Source organism: Lethenteron reissneri, chromosome 28 (genome assembly GCF_015708825.2).
Source record: "Lethenteron reissneri isolate LAM-NWPU_2019-01 chromosome 28, ASM1570882v1, whole genome shotgun sequence".
NCBI lineage: Eukaryota > Metazoa > Chordata > Hyperoartia > Petromyzontiformes > Petromyzontidae > Lethenteron > Lethenteron reissneri.
Window position 1 is genome coordinate 2,475,560 of NC_083806.1, and position 21,200 is coordinate 2,496,759.

At 46.4% G+C, this 21,200-nt stretch overlaps 1 protein-coding gene across 3 annotated transcripts in view; it reads right to left on the reverse strand.

Annotated features, from left to right (window-relative positions):
* Window positions 1-496: 496 nt before the first annotated feature.
* Window positions 497-21,200, reverse strand: part of LOC133348773 (membrane-associated phosphatidylinositol transfer protein 2-like) — a 31,421-nt gene continuing 10,717 nt past the window's right edge. For 2 of the 3 annotated variants that reach the window (XM_061561760.1, XM_061561759.1), the window contains 16 exons: window positions 21,122-21,195; window positions 20,088-20,437; window positions 16,895-17,084; window positions 15,805-15,924; window positions 14,864-15,081; window positions 13,150-13,328; window positions 10,908-11,078; window positions 9,655-9,825; window positions 8,872-9,020; window positions 8,251-8,364; window positions 7,645-7,761; window positions 7,279-7,427; window positions 5,954-6,103; window positions 5,255-5,438; window positions 4,531-4,659; window positions 497-3,723 (listed from right to left, as the gene is read on the reverse strand). In XM_061561760.1, the coding sequence (XP_061417744.1) occupies window positions 3,445-3,723; window positions 4,531-4,659; window positions 5,255-5,438; window positions 5,954-6,103; window positions 7,279-7,427; window positions 7,645-7,761; window positions 8,251-8,364; window positions 8,872-9,020; window positions 9,655-9,825; window positions 10,908-11,078; window positions 13,150-13,328; window positions 14,864-15,081; window positions 15,805-15,924; window positions 16,895-17,084; window positions 20,088-20,437; window positions 21,122-21,190 (2,739 nt within the window). In that variant the 5' untranslated portion in view covers window positions 21,191-21,195 and the 3' untranslated portion in view covers window positions 497-3,444. The remainder of the gene's footprint in view (window positions 3,724-4,530; window positions 4,660-5,254; window positions 5,439-5,953; window positions 6,104-7,278; window positions 7,428-7,644; window positions 7,762-8,250; window positions 8,365-8,871; window positions 9,021-9,654; window positions 9,826-10,907; window positions 11,079-13,149; window positions 13,329-14,863; window positions 15,082-15,804; window positions 15,925-16,894; window positions 17,085-20,087; window positions 20,438-21,121; window positions 21,196-21,200) is intronic. The other variant, XR_009755831.1, reaches the window with a different exon arrangement.

Sequence of the window (21,200 nt, forward strand, 5' to 3'; positions counted from 1 at the left end):
TTTTCTGAGGTAAACCAGCATAATTCTAGATTGGACAGCCAGTTTTGTTTCACCAGGTTTAGCTTTCTACCAGGTTTAGCGTTCTTTTTTCACACTTTTATTATGTAGGCTAGGCATAGTCACAAACCGAACCTCTCCATAATAAAGGCTCAGTCTTTTGTTATGCAGCCTATTCATAGTCTCAAACGGCACCTTACCATAATAATAAAGAGTGGACCATAATAATAAAGAGTGGGCCATTCCTGCCCCCCCCCCCCCCAACCATTACATATACGGAGTGGTATCTCCTGTAATCTCTCATTTACTTGATACAGCTGTCGGGCTGTGACGGTTCCACCTGAAGACGGAAGCTTGTGTTGCCTCCGAAACGTCGTGATTTTTATTTCATTTTACTTTTATTAATTAAAATTTTTTACCTACGTGACTTTACCAGAAAAAACCTAAGAATACAGCATAACAATAATGTCCACATATCACCAAAACATTGCACGAAAAGTACAGTCAACACATTTATTACCAAACACTCTACAATGTTACTGCATTAACTCCGTCATGGTCCCATAGAAGCCGGTGATGCAGTATTTTGTCACCAAATCTGCCATTATCCTGCCAAGGCTACCTCACAAAATAACAATTTAGTCAAGAAAACCCCAAAACGATTTGCGGCAATGCTAGAGGGAGCACTCAGTGTACACAAACGTTGCTCACATTTCAATTATCACGAGATTCGCATGCTCATTATTCTGTACAAGGAATTAATTTGGCCAGACTGAAGTGTAAAATACAATACTCTGAACATCATACATTGCATACAACAGTACTGTACGTCATACTGGAAACGAATTAGGTATTGTTCGTAAATTGTGGGGAATTATTACTTGTACAAAAGCTTTAAAAACACAAGTCATCTACAATTATCAATACACAGGATGTGCATGCCAGCCGATATACGGAATATATATTAACGTTACGAAACTCACAAGCCAAGGTTGGGCCAAAACATCGCTTTTGGTCCTTTAATCAAACTACATTATTTTTTATACAACCTAACTTTACTCATCGCATTGAGTTGCTACGGAGGATAAATGTTCAGTACTTTATACTCGAATATCAATTTTATATTTTAAAACAAAATAGTGCAACAATTTCACATTGGAACAGTTCCCTATGAGTAACGTGCAGCACATTGGCACACAGTTGCTCCCATCAACGAACATGTTTTTTTTGTGCAAAATGCTATCTGACCCGATAACATCTTGCAATGGGACAGGGCAACAAATCTTAAATATATCCGTGGCTGATTTATACAAAGAGAATGCGGCCGACAGCACCTCATTGCTTCACAACTATTCTGGAGCCATGCAACAATATTCGTCAAAGCACTCTTTTTAAAACATGGTCAAGAAAGTTCCATTGGGCTAAGGCAGGGACTTTACGAGTCCTTGCAGTTTCAACTTCTACTCGCAACTCTAGAGCTCAGTGGTTGCTCTCCGTGACATCTATCGTAATACAACCTATTCAAACACGTGATTGGGTTTTTAAACGCCCGTCTTACCCCTCGGGACCCAGGCAAACGGTGCCCCTCGTGTTTCTGTTTCGCGGGCGACGCACACACACACACACGATTGTCTGCTGCGGCCATGCAGTGGCAACATCTGAGAAAGGAAAGAAAAAGAATTGCACATTAGGCCCAAGGTCATACAACCCCCCGCCCTCCAATATATTCCACACACCATTTACCAAAACACAGTACTGGCCCCAGCTTCACCCATAACCATGAACGCCACAATTGTCTGGCTCCCGGGCGGCAGTTGAACAAGTATAAGGCTGTGAAAGCGCTAAGTGACAGTGTTCGAAGCATGCGAACAAAATACTCCCATTGGTGTTGGGCAATTTGTTGAGTTTTTTGCCAATCGGTGTGCAAAACCAACCACACAACAGCATAATTCTAATAGTTTGGCATTAGTCAGAGCTTAAGAATCCACTTTTTTAAGGATATATTCTGATAATAAAAACCTTGTGGTACAATGCAACATTGTAATACCATTCCCATGTGGCATTTTCGTGCATATTCACGTCCCATGTCTAAAGTCAGTGATTTCTTGTAGCACGGTCAGTGCTCCCGAGTTTATTTACGTGTGCCCACATCCAACAATCCATTTGGCTGGGGCCATGCAAAATAGTATGTAGAGGTTTCACTGGGTTTCACAAAACTGATGTCTCACTGAATATCCTGCCAAACCACGACTCTTGCGTGGAATTAAATGTTTTTATACGTGCCGTTACGAGTTGGCTATGTGTGTGTGTATATGCGTGTAGCGGACATACGTATTCATGTATGTGAGTCTATGTGTGGTGGGTAGAGGTATTGTGGTAACTACGAACCCTGTGATCCAAGTCCGATTCCCACTCGTGGCCAACATAAGTGATGAGTATCTGAACCGGTCCTGTGCCTCCCCTAGGTCCACTTAACCTAAAATTAGCAGCTGGTGTAGTGGTCAAACATCACCACTGGTGAGACAGGTGGCTGGACATGGTACTGTCCACACAACCCCTTTGTGTGCCCTATTGGCCTTCATTGGAGCTTGCTAACAGTACTTCCCCGGGTCTGTCCCGTGACCTGTCAGCGAGCCTTCAACACTTCACGTGGCCTCAGGTTGTACCTGGCTTGAGATAAGCGCCATAGTGACGTTACCGTGACTTCGTGGCGAATGGCGGCAGTTGTGTGCATATTCGGGTTACCGCATAAAAAAAAAATAATGTCAAAACTAGCTACCAGTTTGTCGAACGTGTAGAACTGTCTAGCAATAGACACATTTTTAGCTGAAATATGAAGGGAGTAATCGTGGTGTGATAGCACACAGGACTTGCAATCCAGAGGTCACCTTTTCAATTTTTATCTCTCGGCATGGCAGTGGAAACGATGCTGCAAGTTTTCTTAAATCCCCCCCCCCCACCGCCTCTGTTCGGCAGGTAGCGTGCGGTGGGGAAAAGTGTGGGTACGTTAAAGAGGTCTGGTCAGCGTGGAAGAGTAGATCTCCCTTTCGTGGAGGCCCTTCCACCAGTAGTGCTGTTAGCAAGCACCGTTACGTTTTAACTGAGAAATGAGGGCAAATAACCGATGCATGCTATTGGTACGTTTGCGCACGCCATTTATTGCTAAACTTCCAATTAATTTTGAAACTAGTAATCAATTATGAAAATGGTTACTGGTTGTGATTAAAAAAATCTGAGTGTTCATGGGTATGCATCTATATGTGTATGTGTGTATGTACCGATGTGTACGTGCACACCAATCAAAGCCGGGGACACCCCTTGCAAACGGGACGTTCCATCTGAAGTGATCGTCCAGGTGAATATTTTAACTCAAAACAGTGGCACCTGACGAACGGGACGAGAAGCGTGGGGGCGGAAGAGCTCCACTGGAGCGTGGGCCCAGGCTGCTCAGTGCTCAACATGCGACACGGTCACACTCATGCTCCTCTGGCCGTGCTGCCTCCGCTCGGGATCCGTCTCGGGCTCCGATTGGCTGTGCGCGCGCTCCGCAGCGTGGGCACAGCCCACGGCCTCGCACGGCGGGAGAGGCCGCGAGGGGCGCGTGCCGTGGCCTGCCAGGTCCAGGGCCTGCGCGTGGTGCTGCACGCGTGCGTTCACTTGAGCCGGCCGCGAGATGCTGCTGCACTCCAGCTGCACCAGGTGAGCCGCGTAGCCTTCGGAGATGTACTGCACGCCGCAACCGTCGTCAGGGGCACGATTCTTAAGGACTGCTCACGTGATTTAAACTTTTGTGTCTCGTAAAAATATTTTTTGCGCCACACATTGCAGTAATAAACATTGACATTCACGCATGATTTAATAATGTACTTCCGTATATATTTCCCTCTTTTGAATTAGGGAAAAAAAATTATAGCTTAATATGGTCATTATTAATATAATTATCACTTTGGAAAACAAGCTTTTAAAATGTATCTTTTAAGGAATGAACATTAAAATGTATTAATGATGATGCCTTTACAATAATGTTGATGGGTTACTTGAGGTTACATTTAGTGGTGGTAATGTGTATTGGCACTTCTCACAACTCCAAACGTGTGCTGGCACATTCTGAACAGTTCCAATTCCTCTACTAAGATATTTCCGCAGAGGGGAAATGGCAGTGTATGGGAGTTATCAGAGTGTGTTATGATTGTGAGAGGGCGAGTGAGTATCAGTATGGGGAGCGGCAGTGCATAGGTTAGCGCGCTGCGCTATGGATCCAAAGAGTACCAGATGCGGTGTGTTTCCATCGCCACCAGGGAGACAAAGCCATCCGGGCATAATGCTAGACACACAATCCCTCATGTGCCATGCCGGCCTTCATAGGTGCTCACTAACAGCACTTACCACAAAAGTCCGTTAAGGCTATACGGGTGGTCTATGTCTTTGTGAGTGTCAGTGAACATTGGCTACAGCGCAAATACGTTTAACACCGGCACCTTCTTATTTACATTTAGACCACTCATTCCTCTGGTAGATTATTGAGCCGCTCGCCTGACATTGGAGGTGGTGTTTTTTCGATGGCCGTCCCACGATGTATATCTGTGATGGAGACAGCCCCAGAGCGTGGTACACTCCGATGTCTTTACTCGACCCATATGATGTGTGGATCCTCATATGAGCCTGAAATAAAAACAATATTAGCTGACATTTGCAGGCCATATAATAAATGACAACTAAAATACTTGTTTAATACATAGGCTTTCGTGACCATAAAATAATTTTAAGATTATCAACTTTACATTTAGGGTACATTCTATCTTAATTAAGCGTGTGAGTTGTTGCGACCGCTTATAATACAAACGTGGCTTTCCAGGGTTGGCTTGAGTAAAGCGTTCTTTCTTTCAAGCCGTCGCCTCACGCATTTTGCTTATTTGTGTTTTGTGTACTTCCTGTGATAATGTAGGTTTTAAAAAGCAACATCGTGCGTGCTACGATTGTGGCATCGTGAGACGTGAGACTGTGATTGGTTTGCCCCCTTGTTCTCAGACCCCAAGCCCAGTTATATTTCTCAGTCAGCCTCGGTCCATCAAAAACGGCGCAGCAGACTTGAATAAAGTTCAACACATTTCCAAAAGATTTCAGGACAAACGAATTCCTGCCACCCAAACACAGATACCAATTCCCGGACTGTCCAGGGGAAACCCAGACAGGGGGGCAAACCCTTGTGTGTGGCTCTGCTCAAGGTAACGATGAACATGGGTCAAGTACAGTGCACCTCTTGCTGAAGACTTCGGAGAAAGTTGGTCTTGTGTCGAAGTGGGTCGTGAACGAGTCCATCACAAAATGACATGAGGCCGTGTGGGAAGTTGTGCTGTGCCAACCATGCCACCACTCTCTGCTTCTGCATGTCAGGCCTCCCCGTCACGTATATAAGCAGAAAGCCCAGCTCCTGCCAGTGCCTGTAAAATAAACCAAATGTCACAACTAATATAACAAACTACTTTAAACAAAGTTGCCGAGTACAAACCCAAAGACTCAGACCATCAAGTGGCCAGCAACAAACAGCACAGTCAATGTAGTAATCGATAAGAGTTCATGCGTTTCTTGAATTGAGGGAGGTTATCAGAGCTTTGGGAAAGTTACAAGAGCTGTGCTCAGCAACGGCGTGTAAAAAAAACACCGTTAAATTTCGATTTAAAGCTTTCGTGACTGCAGGGATTCATCTTCTTGGTTCTTTCGGTAAAGTCTTGTAGAAGGGAAGTAATAAAATAATAATAATAAAACATAATAAAAGAATTATGTTATTTTATTATGTTTTATTTTTATTATTTTTAAAACATAATAAAATAAAAATAATTATGTTATTTTATTATGTTTTATTTTTTTATTTTATTACTTCCCTTCTACGTGACTTTACCGAAAGAACCAAGAAGAAGAAACACCGTTGTGCGTGCTTTGACCTTGCAGCACGTACCGCACGACGTCGATGGCGCCTGGGCGCACCTTGGGGTCAGTGCCCGTGAGCGACACACTCGCCGCGAATGAGCCATCGATGCTGAAGACGACGCACTCCGTCCCCTTGGGAAGCACAGCCAGGAAGCTGTCAGCAAACGTGCGGTCTCCTCTGTGGGATTTACAGACGCGGCATCTTCATGGAATTGTACTCGTAATTTATTATTCACTCTGCTGTTTACGCAGCAAAACCTGACCGAGTCTCAAGGCTGTTTTTTTAGAATCCTGCCAAGTTTTCGCAGTAGGGGGCGATGTTGCTGTGTGCAATCCCAATTGAGTAACTTGCGGATATTTATTTCGGCATTGGAATGTTTGGCGAATACCAGTTACATTAAATTAGGTACTGTGAAGAAAAAGCTGAAAAAAATATACTTCCTCCACATACCTGTCCCTGCACGTAAATATATTTGTTAAATGTACACATCCCATCAGTAATATTGGTTCAGTTAGTGTCCCATCAGAAGTTAAGCTTCCTTGAAGCGATACTGATTGAATTATGACTGTGGGAGATGCGATGCGTGAAAACACTTTTATATTCCCATGGAAGAGCAGATATATGAAGGAGGCACATTGTCTTACGTTTATTTAGTTACATATCTTCTCTACAACACTATAGATACAAAATATGGGCTAATATTAATTCCCACAGACCTAACCCAGACATATTTATCAGTCGGCGCAGGTCTATCAAACATTGCAGTGTGCCGGAAGAAAGTTTAATACGGCAATACCGGTATCAGATCTCAGTACAAATCAGTCCCTGCCACCGGAAACACAGCCAGGTGGTGGCAGCCCCACTCCACCCACAGCTCGGATACAGCAGAAACAAGCTTCACACTTACACCATTGGAACCTCATTTGCCAGTAAAAAATATGATAATTGGTTTTTTACCCTTCTATCTGGCAACAACATATATTTTTACTGGCAAATGAGGTTCAAGTGGTGTAAATGCTTACCCCGAGCTCTCATACTTTGATGGTGCATTATCATTGAGTTGTGCGCCTTTTGGCGTCATCTGGTCCAACCCATGTGAGACTAGGCTCTAAGGAAAGCTGTCTCGGGTGTGGACCAATAAACTTCAAGGACAGTGCATATATTATCGGAGTTATGTTTTTTGTTTGCATTATGGCTGCAGGTATTGTGGTCTATGCAAACATGACTCCTTGTAAAAAAAGGTGTCAGTTTTGTTGCCAGATAGAAGGGTAAAAAAACAATTATCAAGCTTCACACTATCGAGGTCACAGCAGAAACCGGCTTCAGACTATTAAGGTCATCTCGCGCTGCACCTGACGACCATCTTGACGGGATAGAGGCCAACGCCAATGTGCTGAATGTCAGGAATGACGTAGCTGACGCGGCCACTGCTGTTTGTCACCTGAGTGTCAAAGTATACCCACTCTCCTTCTGGGGGCTTGGTCATGATAAACATGTCAACCTGTAGACAAAGCACGCACCAACGCACACAATGCGTGGCAGTGAATATTTATGTAAACCTGAAAGTCAATCAAAGAAAAGAATGCATCGAACATTTCAATAAGTCACGCAATATAAATCTGCATTTGTGTTGAAGGTTTAGCGTACAAAGAGGTCAGCGTTTGGTAACGTGGCGAGGCGAGAGACGGCATGCTACGTGGGGGTTGTGGACGCGGCACCTTCTCCCCAGTGAGGGTGACCATGTCAAGGGTCCCGTACATGAAACGGCCAGCAAGGCTCTGCGCGCTGCCTTCTAGCACGATGACGTCGTTGGCCCTGTGGTTCGCCGTGACGTTCTGAAGGGACATCGACACAACAACAATGGAGCTTGCAAAGATTTACGGTACAGTGTCAGCATTTGTAACAGCACTGAAACAGACATTGAGCTTAAGACAAGCTGCTCAAAAGCAATAATTACACCAAATGTTTCTTATCGGGTTGTCACCTTTTCTACAGATCAAACCCAGACATATTGCTCAGCCTAGTTCTGTCCAAACTTTGCACAATACTACATTAATGTACAATGCAATAGCACCAGATCTCGGTATAAATCAATTCCTGCCACCCGAACACAGATGCCAATTCCTGGACTGTCCGGATCAAATACAGACAGACAGGTGACAACTCTACTTATACTGTATATAGTTGCTAAATTAAATGTAGTCCTAGCTATTTCCATAGCGGAATGCAGGACTTTGTGTTTGAGCTAAAAAGAGGACGTCTTATTAAGCTGCGTTATTGAAATGCAAATGTTGTGTTCTGCACAATGGCACTGAGATACAGACTCGAATTTTGACAGAAGTCCTTTTCTTGAGCCACTTCTCCAGGGGTTTGCACGGTGACGATGAGCCATCCTGGGACATCTGCTGAGTCGCTCCCACTCTGCCTGGACCCAGCACCTGCAATGAGACTCAAAGTGAATTCGACATGCCATCCTGGACTATGCTGTGCCTCTTATTTGTCAATTACATCATTATTCAGAGTGCAATTGTAATAACTTATTGTTAAAATACAATAACAGCATTACCGCTTTGTAGTAGCGTACATTTTTGCATATAAATGTAATTGGTATCCAATTTCACCGCAATGGTGAATTCCATTTTAACACGACGGTGTGGGTAAAATGGAAAATTGCAATGGTTTTGAAAAATAATGATTCCTCATTGATTTTTATTTATTTATACAATTTGTTATGGCAGCGCAATACCTTTTTGAGTTTCACAAGCAAATTGAAAGTGAACGGTGCTCAAGGCTGACCTACAGATGAATGTCCAATTTTGGAATATTCCCTTTTTACCAAACATTCCTCCAGAATAGGGAGAAGAACCATTCTGTAAAGTTCCAGTGGACGTGCACAGCCTTCTGGGAAGTGTCGACCACTTCACGTGCAGGACTTGAGCCATCACCTGCTGCAGGAGGAACGCGGCAACGTCCATGGACTCCAGGTAGCTCGTGTGCGAGAGCTGGGCTGAGGACACGGCTGGGAAGGGCCGCACGGCTTCGGGGCAATGCAGCCAGTAGTCGATGCGCTTGACTCCCCACCACCTGGACAGGACTTGGGAAGAGGGACGTGGACAACGAGAGAGCGTGCTTGTGTTGTGAAGAAAAAAACTCACTCGTGCCTTCAGCGAGTCGTCCTGATAGACTCTACTCACCCACAAACTTTTGAGGTGCGATTCAAACAAAGTCAAAGGGATTTCTGGCTCAAATGAGCACCGAGATGGTGGCTCACCTCCTGTTTACAGCACTGAGCCAGTGGTGGAAATTTCACATTTCTATGGTGGGGGTGAGCCCATACAATCACGGTTGACTTCCCCCACAAAGTGGTAACAATGTATAAAGTGCAGTCTCCAACCCTCATTGTCCACATCTCTATGCAACGAAGTAGGACCATTGCCCCGACACGTCACTTGTTCAATGTAATTTTTCTTACAAGGCCATTATTATTGACGAATTGTTGACAAGCACACCGCCAATGCATCATCGCTATTATCGGCTGCTTTGTTAAATAGGTGATGCAATCATGAAAGGTAAACTAAAGAGACGTACAACATTGTCAAAAATAACAGTGACAACCGCATTGCACTGGCTGCTGTCACCGACGTTCATAAACCATCGGGGCTAGAGTGGAGGGAAACTTGCCCAACACAATGACATGCAGAGGCTTTGCAAAACAACAATCAACTCACTGCCACTAATGTCCGCGGTCGTGAATATCGCCGCTGGCATGGGGCTGTGGTCTTTTGCCGGGCATTGGCGAGTTGCGTCCGGAAGCGCCTCAAACGTTGTCCTCGCCAGGTTGTGTTGGACGTCTCCGACTTGTGCGGCCTCTTCCGCGAAGTAGCGCTGAATTGCTGACGCTGTGAGTTCCAAAACAGAAAGTGTAGGCATACATAAACAGTGTGATTTCATTTTGGAATTGTGTACCCGTTTCATACAAATTCTTACAATTATAGCACATTATAGTTTTGTGTCAAACTAGAACCCATAGTTTAACACGCAGGTTTTCGGACCCATATCTAACAGGACCCATATCTAACAGAGAGGGCCCTTGTCAATAAACACCTGGCAGTTCATCCAGCATTGGGTATGTAAGGCTGACTGCTGATGAGATACTGAATGTTGAAACCAGTCCAGAGTTTGCTCGTATGAGAACCAAATAAATGAAGAACTATTACTTATGTAATGAGTTCAGCTGAGTCGCAGACGCACTTCTTGGAGGCAACACATTTATTAAACCAACACACTGGCTACTGCCCCTTAACACATTAACAACCTATGATGGTGGACCACCAGGCTATCTACACTAATTACACTGGAATTAGCTATGATGGACCGGACCCTGGCCTGGGTCCGGGTCCGCGTGTTGGTGACTCTTGTAGGACGTAGATTCTTCAGGATGAACAACAGCAGTCGGTCCCTCTCGGGGACCCGGCTTATATCCTCTGTGGCGGGGCTGGCTCCGCCCTTAGCCACGACCACCTTCTGGATTCCTCTAGCAAGTTTCCGGCCCTGACACGTGACCACCCCTAGCCCCCACCTGGGGGCCTTGTGGAGACTTTACCGGTCACGTGTCCTTCGGGGTCAACCAAAGTGCCATGGCCCTTAAAACCCCATTCCTATGGCCGGTACTCTCACACCCTATCCTGTAGGGGTCGGCACTGCACGCAAAGCGTGGTGCCATCCAGCACTGCCAGTCAGTGCTCACCAAGCCTCTCTAGGGCCAGTACTGTACCCACATATACGTGGCGCCCGCGATGTCACTACATTTATATTCTCCAGAACTACATGAATGATTACATCGTGTTGTGTATTCGTACATTGCCTTTGCTATCTGCAAAGAAAATTCAAAGTTTCTCGAGCAGACATCACGTAACAAATCTCTCCCATGAAGACCTAAACACCGGTCACGGTGACCCACTTGGGATTAGGCCATCCTTACCCATCAGAGTTGAATGCCTCTCCACCATCTGCAGGCTGGGGTAGCGGGGTACCCTGTGTGGAGGGATTTGTGTCAGACGTTGATCAAACAGAGGCTCCAGGCGACACGCAGACAGGTCGGCGGGATGGAAGATGTTGTAGATCTGCTGGCATGCCGGCCGCAACTGGGAAACTGCACGGAGAGAAAAATAGTTTCAAGCAATAATTCTTGGGTTTCGTTGAAATATGGGGGTGGGGGACAAATTGTCGCTCCCATCGACAATCCTAGCTTAAAATGTATTCTGAAAATATTATATAACCTCATGAAAATTACAGTGGATTTTTGCACCAAGCCATATTGCATCACCTGAACTTAGAAAACAAATTCTAAGTAAAAAAGTATCTACGTCCTCTGCATTACCTTCTGGTCGGATCAAAAGATGCAATGTTGTGTTCATGAACAAAATATCCTTTTGGAGAGCCAATCACCAGTATATGAAACGTTGTATACGTTGATAAACACAATCACATAAGTGGGACTGTACACATTTTATCTGGACAGGAGTGCACCTGATGTTAGAAATTCACTCATTCACTTTACTTTCTTTACTTTTCCCCAAAATATATGCTGATTATGTCAGGAGATGACGGTTTTATTTGGAACTCTCACAGAGAGATGCAAACCTCCATGATTAAAAACTGGTTTATAGAAGTAAATATCACGGCACTGCTTCTGAAATCCCTTTAAGTGATTTCTGATCCACAAACTAGGGGGCAGAAATTTCCCACCAGCCCTGCTGCAGAGTCATGTTTGTCACGTGACAGTCAACTGATATTTTTAATTCTCATAGCTGGAATTGAGCCAAATTACGTACAGAACCAAAGTTAATGTGATGTGTTTTGTTGTGCAGTCATGGTGATCAGGCTGGGACCATCAACTCACTAAACGTGCGTACCCTCTTCATACAAATCCACTCTATTTGAGTCTATACGAGTCTGTGGGTCTATGCAAGTTTGTGGATCTCTGTATAAGTCTCTATGTGAGTCGATTCTCTCTGTTTTCTGCGTGAGTGAGTCTATGGTTCTCTGCTTGAGTCTAAAGCAGTGGTCCTTAACCTTTACTGCAGCCTGCACCCCTTTGGTTCTCAGAAAGGACACCCCAGGTTAGGAACCACTAATCTAAAGCAACAAAGCTGACACCATCGACTCACTATACTTGATAACCCAGTTGAATCCATCACAGGCAATTGGATCTGGATTCGAACTCAGCGGTGGCAGCTCCGTGCTCTAATCTCTAAGCCAACCGGCCACCTTCATTTAATTGAATTCAAAATTGGCTGTGAAAATGCTACCTTGTATAACATACTAGCTTTACTACCCGACTTCGCCCGGGACTTGGATTCACCACGCCCGGCCGCCTTTGTCTCCCCAGTGGCGATGTTCACACACCACACCAGTTACTCGTTTGAGGCTGAGTCGACCTAGGGGAGGCCCAGGACCGGTTAAAATAAGTCACCAGTTGTGGCCGTGGGAATCGAATTCGGGTAGCCGGGTTCGTAGCGCGGCGCGCTAGCCACTACACTACAATGCGTTACGCTTTCACTTGCGCGGGTCACGTGACAGATTTGACGTCACTGCTCACTTGCCGTGCAAAATATAAATGCATTATTGAGCTCCCCCCCCCAACCAAAAAAAAACAAAAGTGTATTTTTTTAATTTTTGCATGGTGTACAGTCTGGAAAGTACCAACATGGCAAATTTCCAGTTTGTTGCATGTCAGGAAGTACGCTAAACATTTTCAACAGACACACATATTCACAACTTTGCCTTTTATAGTAATGGAGATGTATGGTTCATAAACATAGTCATTTGTGAAATATAGCATAAAAACTGGAAAAAATATGCAAACAAACGTGAAGATATGCGTGCTTAGAATAACATTGAGAGACACTTGGATAAGAGAACATACGGAGGTTAATGACATAATTCAAGCTTTGAAGGAAAGTGGCCTTGGCCAGGACACTCCACGGCCAGAAGGTACGATGGACGGTGGTCAAGAATAACGACTAAATGGCAACCAAGGAATGGAACACGTCCTCGGGGATGCAGCGATGGGACCGGTTCGTGTGCGAGTGCCAGATGGATGATTGCATCGCAAGATCGTGAAAGGTGGTGACGCCTTTGGCGAGGCCTTCATTCAGCAGTGGATCGATCATGGCTGATGATGATGACGACGTGAGAGCACGCCGCGGGCGGGAGCATACGGCTGTTGGAGGGGAGGGCGAGACGCCGCAGAGTGAGCACCAGTGCCAGAGGCGAGCCCAGCAGGAAGAAGTCGGACACCAGGAATTCGAGGCGAGGGGGAGCAGGGGCGGAGTCGGTCGCCGAGGAACTGCTCCATCGCCGAGTCTCCACCTCATCCCGAGTGAAGCAGCCATGCACACTCCGCACGAGACAGCAATTTTAGCCGGCATGCCGCGCGACCAGCGATAAATGTAGAAGTGTCGGTATGAAATATGTTCTATCTGCCGCCCGTGTTCACACAGACACTCACTCGCTTACTTACGCGTTCCCTCGTCAAAAAGCAGTTGCCACTCACTCGAAGTAGCGGTGACATTACCATGGTGCATGCGCCAGGCTAGGTGCACTGTTAGGCCACGTGAAATTTTGAGGGCTCGCTGGCGGAGGTCACGGAACAGACCCAGGTGTTATGGATTGATTGGCTGAGATGACACGGATACACCACGTATGGACCCCACTGCCTACTTGCTGCGTTTTAGCCACCATACACTCCACTTATTATTGTGAATGTCACTTCTCTGCCCTCTATTGTTGTTGGAGGTAAATTGCCTCCAACTGCCCATGCGCGCCCTTCACGAGCCTCCTCCACAAAGGTCGATCTTGACAGCGCTGTTACCAGTTATCGTCAAGATCACTCAGGTCCACATCCTCCCCATGATGCACCTGTTCAGCTTCCTCCGATTAGCACGGTTGGCTATGTACGGTGAGAAAGAAGTTCAACATACCTACATACATATATATGGCCAAACAGAAGTAGTTTGGGCATGCGGTGGCTGGATATGCAGGCTATATGAGCCAGCCATTTCACCCTTGCCTGTCAGATCTTTAAAGGATATCTGAGCTCCTCGCATAATCCAGTCTGGTTAATCCCAGGATGGATCGTAGGTAGGCCAACCTGAATATTTCAAACCAGCACAGATGTTTTTTTCAGACGGGTCCACGTTCGCAAGCATAGGGAAGGGAGGGCACAACTGTGGTCAAGAAAACCCGGAGCTTCGCACGGAACGACAGGTCAGGTGGCTTCCACACAATGTTACACAGCTGATGAAAATGTAATGCTGCCCGACTAATTCAGAGTGAGACCTCTGCTGCAAAATCGGAGCTGGTCATAAGCACATTGCCTATGTATGGAAACTTCACCACTCTCTCCACAGCATACCATTAAACACTCACGAACACGCTTCTATTTCCCCTCTGCAGAAACATCATAGTGTAGAAATAGGAACCATTCTAAAAAGTACCAGTATGTGTTTGGTGTTCTCAGAAGTTCTGCTATGGTGCACCATCATCTCCCGTCACATCTCCATCACGGCATGCAACCCATCTCATTCTAATATGTATTATAATAACAACAATTCAAAATATTTTACAAGCAAACGACACTTGCTAAGATACCTTGGCAACTCAAAGCGAATTACATCACATATCGTCTCGAATATTCGAAGGGGACCCTCAAAGGCAGCTGTCCTTTTGCTACACTATGTGACTTGCCACTGGCCTTCCAGTGGGCATTATTCTCCCAGTAGGAGATGATGTGGATTCTACGATTTCGAGTGCATGGTGGTCCGGTCCGTGGGTCTAGGAAGGCCGGCAACCGCCGCTTGCGTGGCTTTAGGGTTCATCGCGTGAACGGCACGTAGCCGCTGAGCCGTCGCGTCACCGTGGCATTCCGCGTACCTGGCGAGAGAGGCCTGGTGCAGGTGGAGGTGCCCCAGTGCCACACAGGGCCCGGGCCGCTTCCTCTCCAGCCGACAGGGCGGCAGGTCGCTCATGTTGACGAGCAGCTCTTGTTCACTGCGGCTCAGGCCTCGGCTGCTGGCCAGGGGGGAGCCACGGGCCTGGTGGCCGTGAGGGCAGCTGAGAGGCTCTCCAGCCGGCGATGCTGGGTTACTGTCCTACGTGCCACCAGCAAGGGAGGATGGACCAAGCGACTGCACTGTTACCTCAAAAGTACAAGTCCTATGCCTGGCGCTCTATATACTGTGACGTGCATGGCAAACTGTTCAAAGGAAGCGTTTGGTAATACATAACACAAACATAACAATGAATCAACCCAACTCTACTGAACAGGCACTGAATGTTGAACCAGTCTATAGTGTGCTTGTATTGAACCCATATTGTGGATAATATGCACTCCTAGAAGGCTATGTGGCTGATGGGATTTGTAAACAATACTTTATTTACGTGGCGAGATAAATGTGGGAAGGAGGCATATTTGCTTATGTATTTTGTTACCCGTGGAAATGGATTACTATTAATTAGAACTTAATTAGTGCTGGATGCCGTGTCGGGCATGGAGATAGTTTCACCACACTTCACCACTCTGGTCATTCCAGGATGTTCGTGGAGAATAACAGGACCAGTTTAGAAATAACTTGCCTCTGATGTCAGCTAGAGCCGGGAATCAAACTCAGGTCACTAGGTTACAGAGAAGTGCACAAAACCACTGCACGAAGAGCATTTGCTGCACATAACGAGTGTATGTCAGGAAACTCGGCTAGGTGCTCTTGACAACTCAAAGTGAAAATACAGTATGTTGAAAAGGCCTGCTTGGTGATTTGCGAGAGTAATTTTTTTTGTCTGAAAACATGTTTGAGCGCGAGACTAAGCTATCGTACCGAGCTGCTCTTAAAGCTTCCCTGTCGGCTGCTGTCCCAGCTGTCGCTTGGTGCCCGTTTGCTCCAGCACAGGGCATCGAACCCCATGATCCCACCCACGCCGTCTCCCACCAAGCACACCTGCCAGGAGACATGCGCACGGAACATGTGACCGCAAACGCATACACACCAATGCGATGTTGGTCATCGTGAAACTGTTCTATTTCTTAGTTATTTCATGAAGACTTTTTTCAGGAGGGTCCTGCTAAAATCGTTTCAGTAATGGGTGACGATTGCTATGTGTTTCTTAATTAAGTACGTTTTAGAGTAATTTTTACAATATAGCAAATGTATACCACGATGCCAGCACACAGTGGCCTACCTACTCTTTTGTTGAATGACGTCACGTGACCTTTTAACGTCCACTGTAAAGCAGATGCCACGTGGTACGTCATCGTTAATACACCAGGGTGGCCTCTGGGCTCGAACCATAAACCTCTGCAGCAGCCAATGAACGCGCTATCACCGGGCCGCGTCATTGCCCCAAACAATAACCCACAGTAGTAGAACGTGGCGCTGGCGGCTGGAAAAAAAGAGGTAGCAGCCGAGGCATCATTGCCAGCTCGATGCGTACTCCTGAAGGAGGTTTGCCACATGATGTTGCTTTGTACACTGGAGTATATTGTTTTGATGAAGAAGTCATGATGGCCAAAGTCACTGCTGTTGTTTCGTTATACTCATTTAAACACGAGCCTTCCCTGACCACTTTCTGATTGTGAGCCGCTCGCTCTACCGCTGAGCCACCTGGCCGGTTTGCATCATACCACGTACTTATTCAATTGGATCTTACCTTTATTTGCTTTTGCTGCTCCTGTTACTTCGGTTGCTAACTCATCATCAAACACCCTTTATTGACTCCCCCTTCTCTCCCATGCCTTTCCTCCACACTTCTCAATGATGTCAGTCTCGTACCTGTCCTTCTATGCCATTCGTATCCAGCGACCTGCTGTCCCTGTACTGTCCCTGTATTTATTTTCATTCCTCATCCCTTCCCTTGACGTTAAAACCCACTAATATTTCCCTCCCCTTCATGAAGGTGCCATCTGCTGACCTTCCCTTGAAATGCAGTGCCCTCGGAGGAGGAGAGGAAGGCGCGGTGAGCGTGGTTGATCCGGTGGATCAGAGTGCTCACGGCCTCCTGGTAATGGGGGCTGGATGTCGCCAGGAGCGGCAGCACGGACAGAGACGCCGGGGCCGAGTTGCTGGGCTCACAGCTCGCGTCAGAGCCGTGCGGACTCAGTCTGCACAGAGAGAGGAGGAGGCCCCTCACATGTCTGTGTGCACCAAGCAGCGATGTCATGGTGGGGATGGAGGGATTTCCCTGGCTCTGCTTTTTTATATCCCGAGGACTGCACTCTCAGTTGTGATCCCCAGATAGGGGCAATGTATCCACCCGCAATCTGGATTTTTAAAAAATTCATGAACAGTGCCAGAGTTGAGCCTAATTAGTACTCGGATCGGTGACTATTTGGAAGCAGCGGGTGATGTAAAGTTCGGGCAAGGATTGCCGCCTCTCCAGGGTTCCACCCGGACCATGCGGGAATTGGCGTCGGTGTTCGGGTGGCAGGAATTGATTTGGTACTGGTGTTGTGGTGAATTGTATTACCGTGTACTGCAGTTTTAATAGACTTAGACTGAGTAATATTGTCTGGGTTTGTTTTGTGGAAAATATGGTAACCCGTGTTGGAGCTCGTTACACAGTGGCAGGAAGATGGAAGTACAGCAACGGATTCTTGAACCTCCCTGTCGGGGGCTTGGAGCCTCACCCCCTCCTCTGCGTGCTGAGCTTTCTCAGGGCTCTCCGGTGTCTTGCCGCAAGAATCTAAAATCTCATTATCAATTCGTCAAACATCCCAGTGCAGCAGCGCCCCTCCTTGAGAGGCTTCCCAGTGTGAAATGCATTTCGAAGACATTCCGGAAAGATCACCTGTCATTCTTTCAAGTATTATTTTCAGCTATTTTTATAAATCTATGATCGGATGAAGGACTCCTCATGGCGTGTGTTTTTTTTATTTTGACCATAATTCACCGCGCTGGTCAGTGCACGTTGATGATACCTTTATATGTTATCCTGCACTACTGGAAATTTGATAACGCGCACCTTGGTGTGAAATCTTACTTATAAATGAATTGTTTTGTCTGTCTGTCTGTCTCTGTGTCTGTCTGTCTGTGTACGAAACTTGCGAAGGATTTTGCTCGCAAACCGTGAAGTTGACGTTTAAAAAAAAAAAGTAGCCGGGTACCACGCCATAAGCCCCGTGGTGAGCCAGCACTCTTCCATTTTCCCATACGTCAACTTTAAAGTAGTTAAATGAACAATTTAGCGCTATTATTTATTTATTTCATTACACCGCTCAGCGCGCGCCAAAGCACGCATTTGCGCATGCGCGACAAAGTTGACCGTTCGTTGGGAGGGGGGGGGGGGAATTATCTTTCGCGTTAAAAATGCAAAAGAAATAAACACAATGCCGAGGTCTATTCTTCAAAGTGTCATGTCCTCTTCTCCCCCCCCCACCCTAATGTGTGCACTTACTACTATAGGGTCGGTAGATACTAATATTATAGCTCTTAGATACGATTATTGTAGAGCGGGTGGGGGGGATGGTGTGGGGGGCGGGGGTAGCGGCCCAGCCTGCCAAGGTGCCACCTCGGCCAGCTGGGCAATCTAGGCGAGGCTGGGGGCTCTGCACGGGACTAGGCCTCACGACAGACCTCTGTCAAGTTATTATTTTGTGCTATAGAGTCGATATATACTGCTATAGAGTCAGCATGTACTACTGCAGTGATAGCAGGTACCACCACAGTCAGTATGCACTGCTGTAATCATAGCAGGTACCAGCACAGTCAGTATGCACTGCTGTAATCATAGCATGTACCACCACAGTCGGTATGCACTGCAGTAGTGATAGCAGGTACCACCGCAGTCGGTATGCACTGCTGTCATGATAGGTACCATCACAGTCGGTATGCACTGCTGTAGTGAAAGCAGGTACCACCACAGTCAGTATGCACTGCTGTAGTGAAAGCAGGTACCACCACAGTCACTCTGCACTGCTGTAGTCATAGCAGGATACCACCATAGTCAGTATGCACTGCTGTAATCATAGCAGGTACCACCACAGTCGGTATGCACTGCTGTAGTCATAGCAGGATACCACCACAGTCAGTATGTACTACTGTAATCATAGCAGGTACCACCGCAGACGATATGCACTGCTGTAGTGATAGTAGATACTGCTTTCGAGTTGATAGATATTACTATATACTTAGTAGATACTAAAACAGTCAATATATACTACTACGGTCAGTAAATACTGCTACAGTCAGTAGATACTACTATACAGTCAGTAGATACTACTATAGAGTCGGTAGATACGACTGTAGGGACAGTAGATACTAATGCGGTCAGTAGTTACTACAGTCAGTAAATACTACTATACAGTCAGTAGCTACTACTGGCTCAGTCGATACTACTGTACAGTCAGTAGATACAACTACAGAGTCAATAGATGCTACTTAACTTGTTGTATGTAGGGTGTGTAGGTATATATACCTACACGGGGGTAAAAATATTTTTTGAGGGGGGGGGTCAACATTTTTTTGAAACCTTTTATATCAACTATTTACCCCCCACTTTCTATAACTTTTTGGACTTCTGCAAGCCTCTTATAATTGTGTTAGTGGAGAAATGGACAAACGGCCCACCAGGCTTTCACAATAGCTTAGTATCTGTGTATGTATATGTAATGTTTTTAAGAGAAGTTTTGAAATTTATTTTTCGCCCGGGCAACGCCGGGTACTTCCCGCTAAATATATCTGTGAAGGTACACACATTTGTCATTTTAACTATTGCAAATAGACATAGTATTCAGTGCAAACACTACAGTAAATAAAGGAAGCTAATACGGTAAGAATGACAATCCATTAAACGTACACACTTACATAAAATGGTTCATTGACTATGGGTGTTGAGTAAATTTGTTTCATGGAATATCACTTAGCGTGGGCTGTTTGCTGAGTAATTGTTGGAATGACTCACTGTATAGGATTGTTTTGTTTGTTCTTTCCAAATTATTTTATAATTACGCAGCGTCACACATCGAGAGATGAAGGATTCCGTCGGAAACTCGAAACAGATTTTTTCCACGGAGTGGAAAATCCTTCACTTCGGCTTTCTGTTAACCCAGTACTTGCAACGTTAACATGCGCACGCGAGCAATGGTGGGACAGCGATGAGGGCTCACTGCGTAAGGATGGCAAAGGCGCTGGCGCAGATGGGCGGACACGGCACTGCCCTCACGCTCACGCGCCCCACGGCAGCCGGGAAGTGTGCCCTGCTCACGGCGTCGATGGCCGAGTGCAGGCTGAGAGCGTCCTTGTGCGCGCACCGCGCCTCCGCACCGCCCGCCTGCGCCGCAGCACCGCTGCCGGAACGACCGAACCTGGCCTCCGTCACAAACGGCGCCCTGTCCCTGGACGATGACCGCGCTCCGAGGGCGCCCGTGAATTTTGGCTCCTGGCCGTTGCCGTGCAGCACCAGCAGCAGCACGCGAGGCTCCGTGGCCCACGCTTCCCCTCTCCTGGACATACCTTCCTGCGACAGAAAATGGGTACTGTCCCATAGGTCACTTGTAACACCGTGCATACAAATGTAAATGTTTGTGTGCAGCACAGCCATCGTCTGACTTTCAATGGTACGCTAATACAGCAAGCGGATTAATTTCAATCTCTACGGCGATTGAGCGTTACCCACCTCGCGCACGTCGGTTTTCTCCTGGTACTCCAGTTTCCTCCCACAAGTATAAAAAACGTGTTCATGGAGTGGGCCAAACATCCAATATAGGACCACAGAACCTGGTAATTGTTGGTTGCGCAGGATGTGGCTACCTCGCTGCGTGTGTCCATGGTTTTCCCATGCCTCCAAGCGACAATTGTGCAGATTACAAATTCTAAAGAGTTTTCAAGATGCGGTTTGCATGAATGGTGCTATGTGCGATACATTATTATTCTTGTATGTGAGGTTGTTAAAGGGTCGTTGAAGTCTGATTCGTGTCGCTGGGTCCCTGTTTTATTCCTGTTTCCAGTAGAGTCAGTCTCGTGCTGCCAAAAGGGCTATGGCTGAATGGAGACGTGCCGCATTTTTTTCAAGCAGACATCTTTCATTAAAAGTACAATCATTGTAATCTTAGAAATGAGCAGTAAGATGGCTTTTGGGTCGACTGGGGAGTGCGAAAAATAAAAAAAAAGTGAAAGTACAGGGCCAGACAAGCATCATTACCTCTTCATCTTGGCTCTCCACACTTATCTGCTCGGGAAATGTGGACGTTTCCAAAGAGATCGTGGACATATCACCTGCA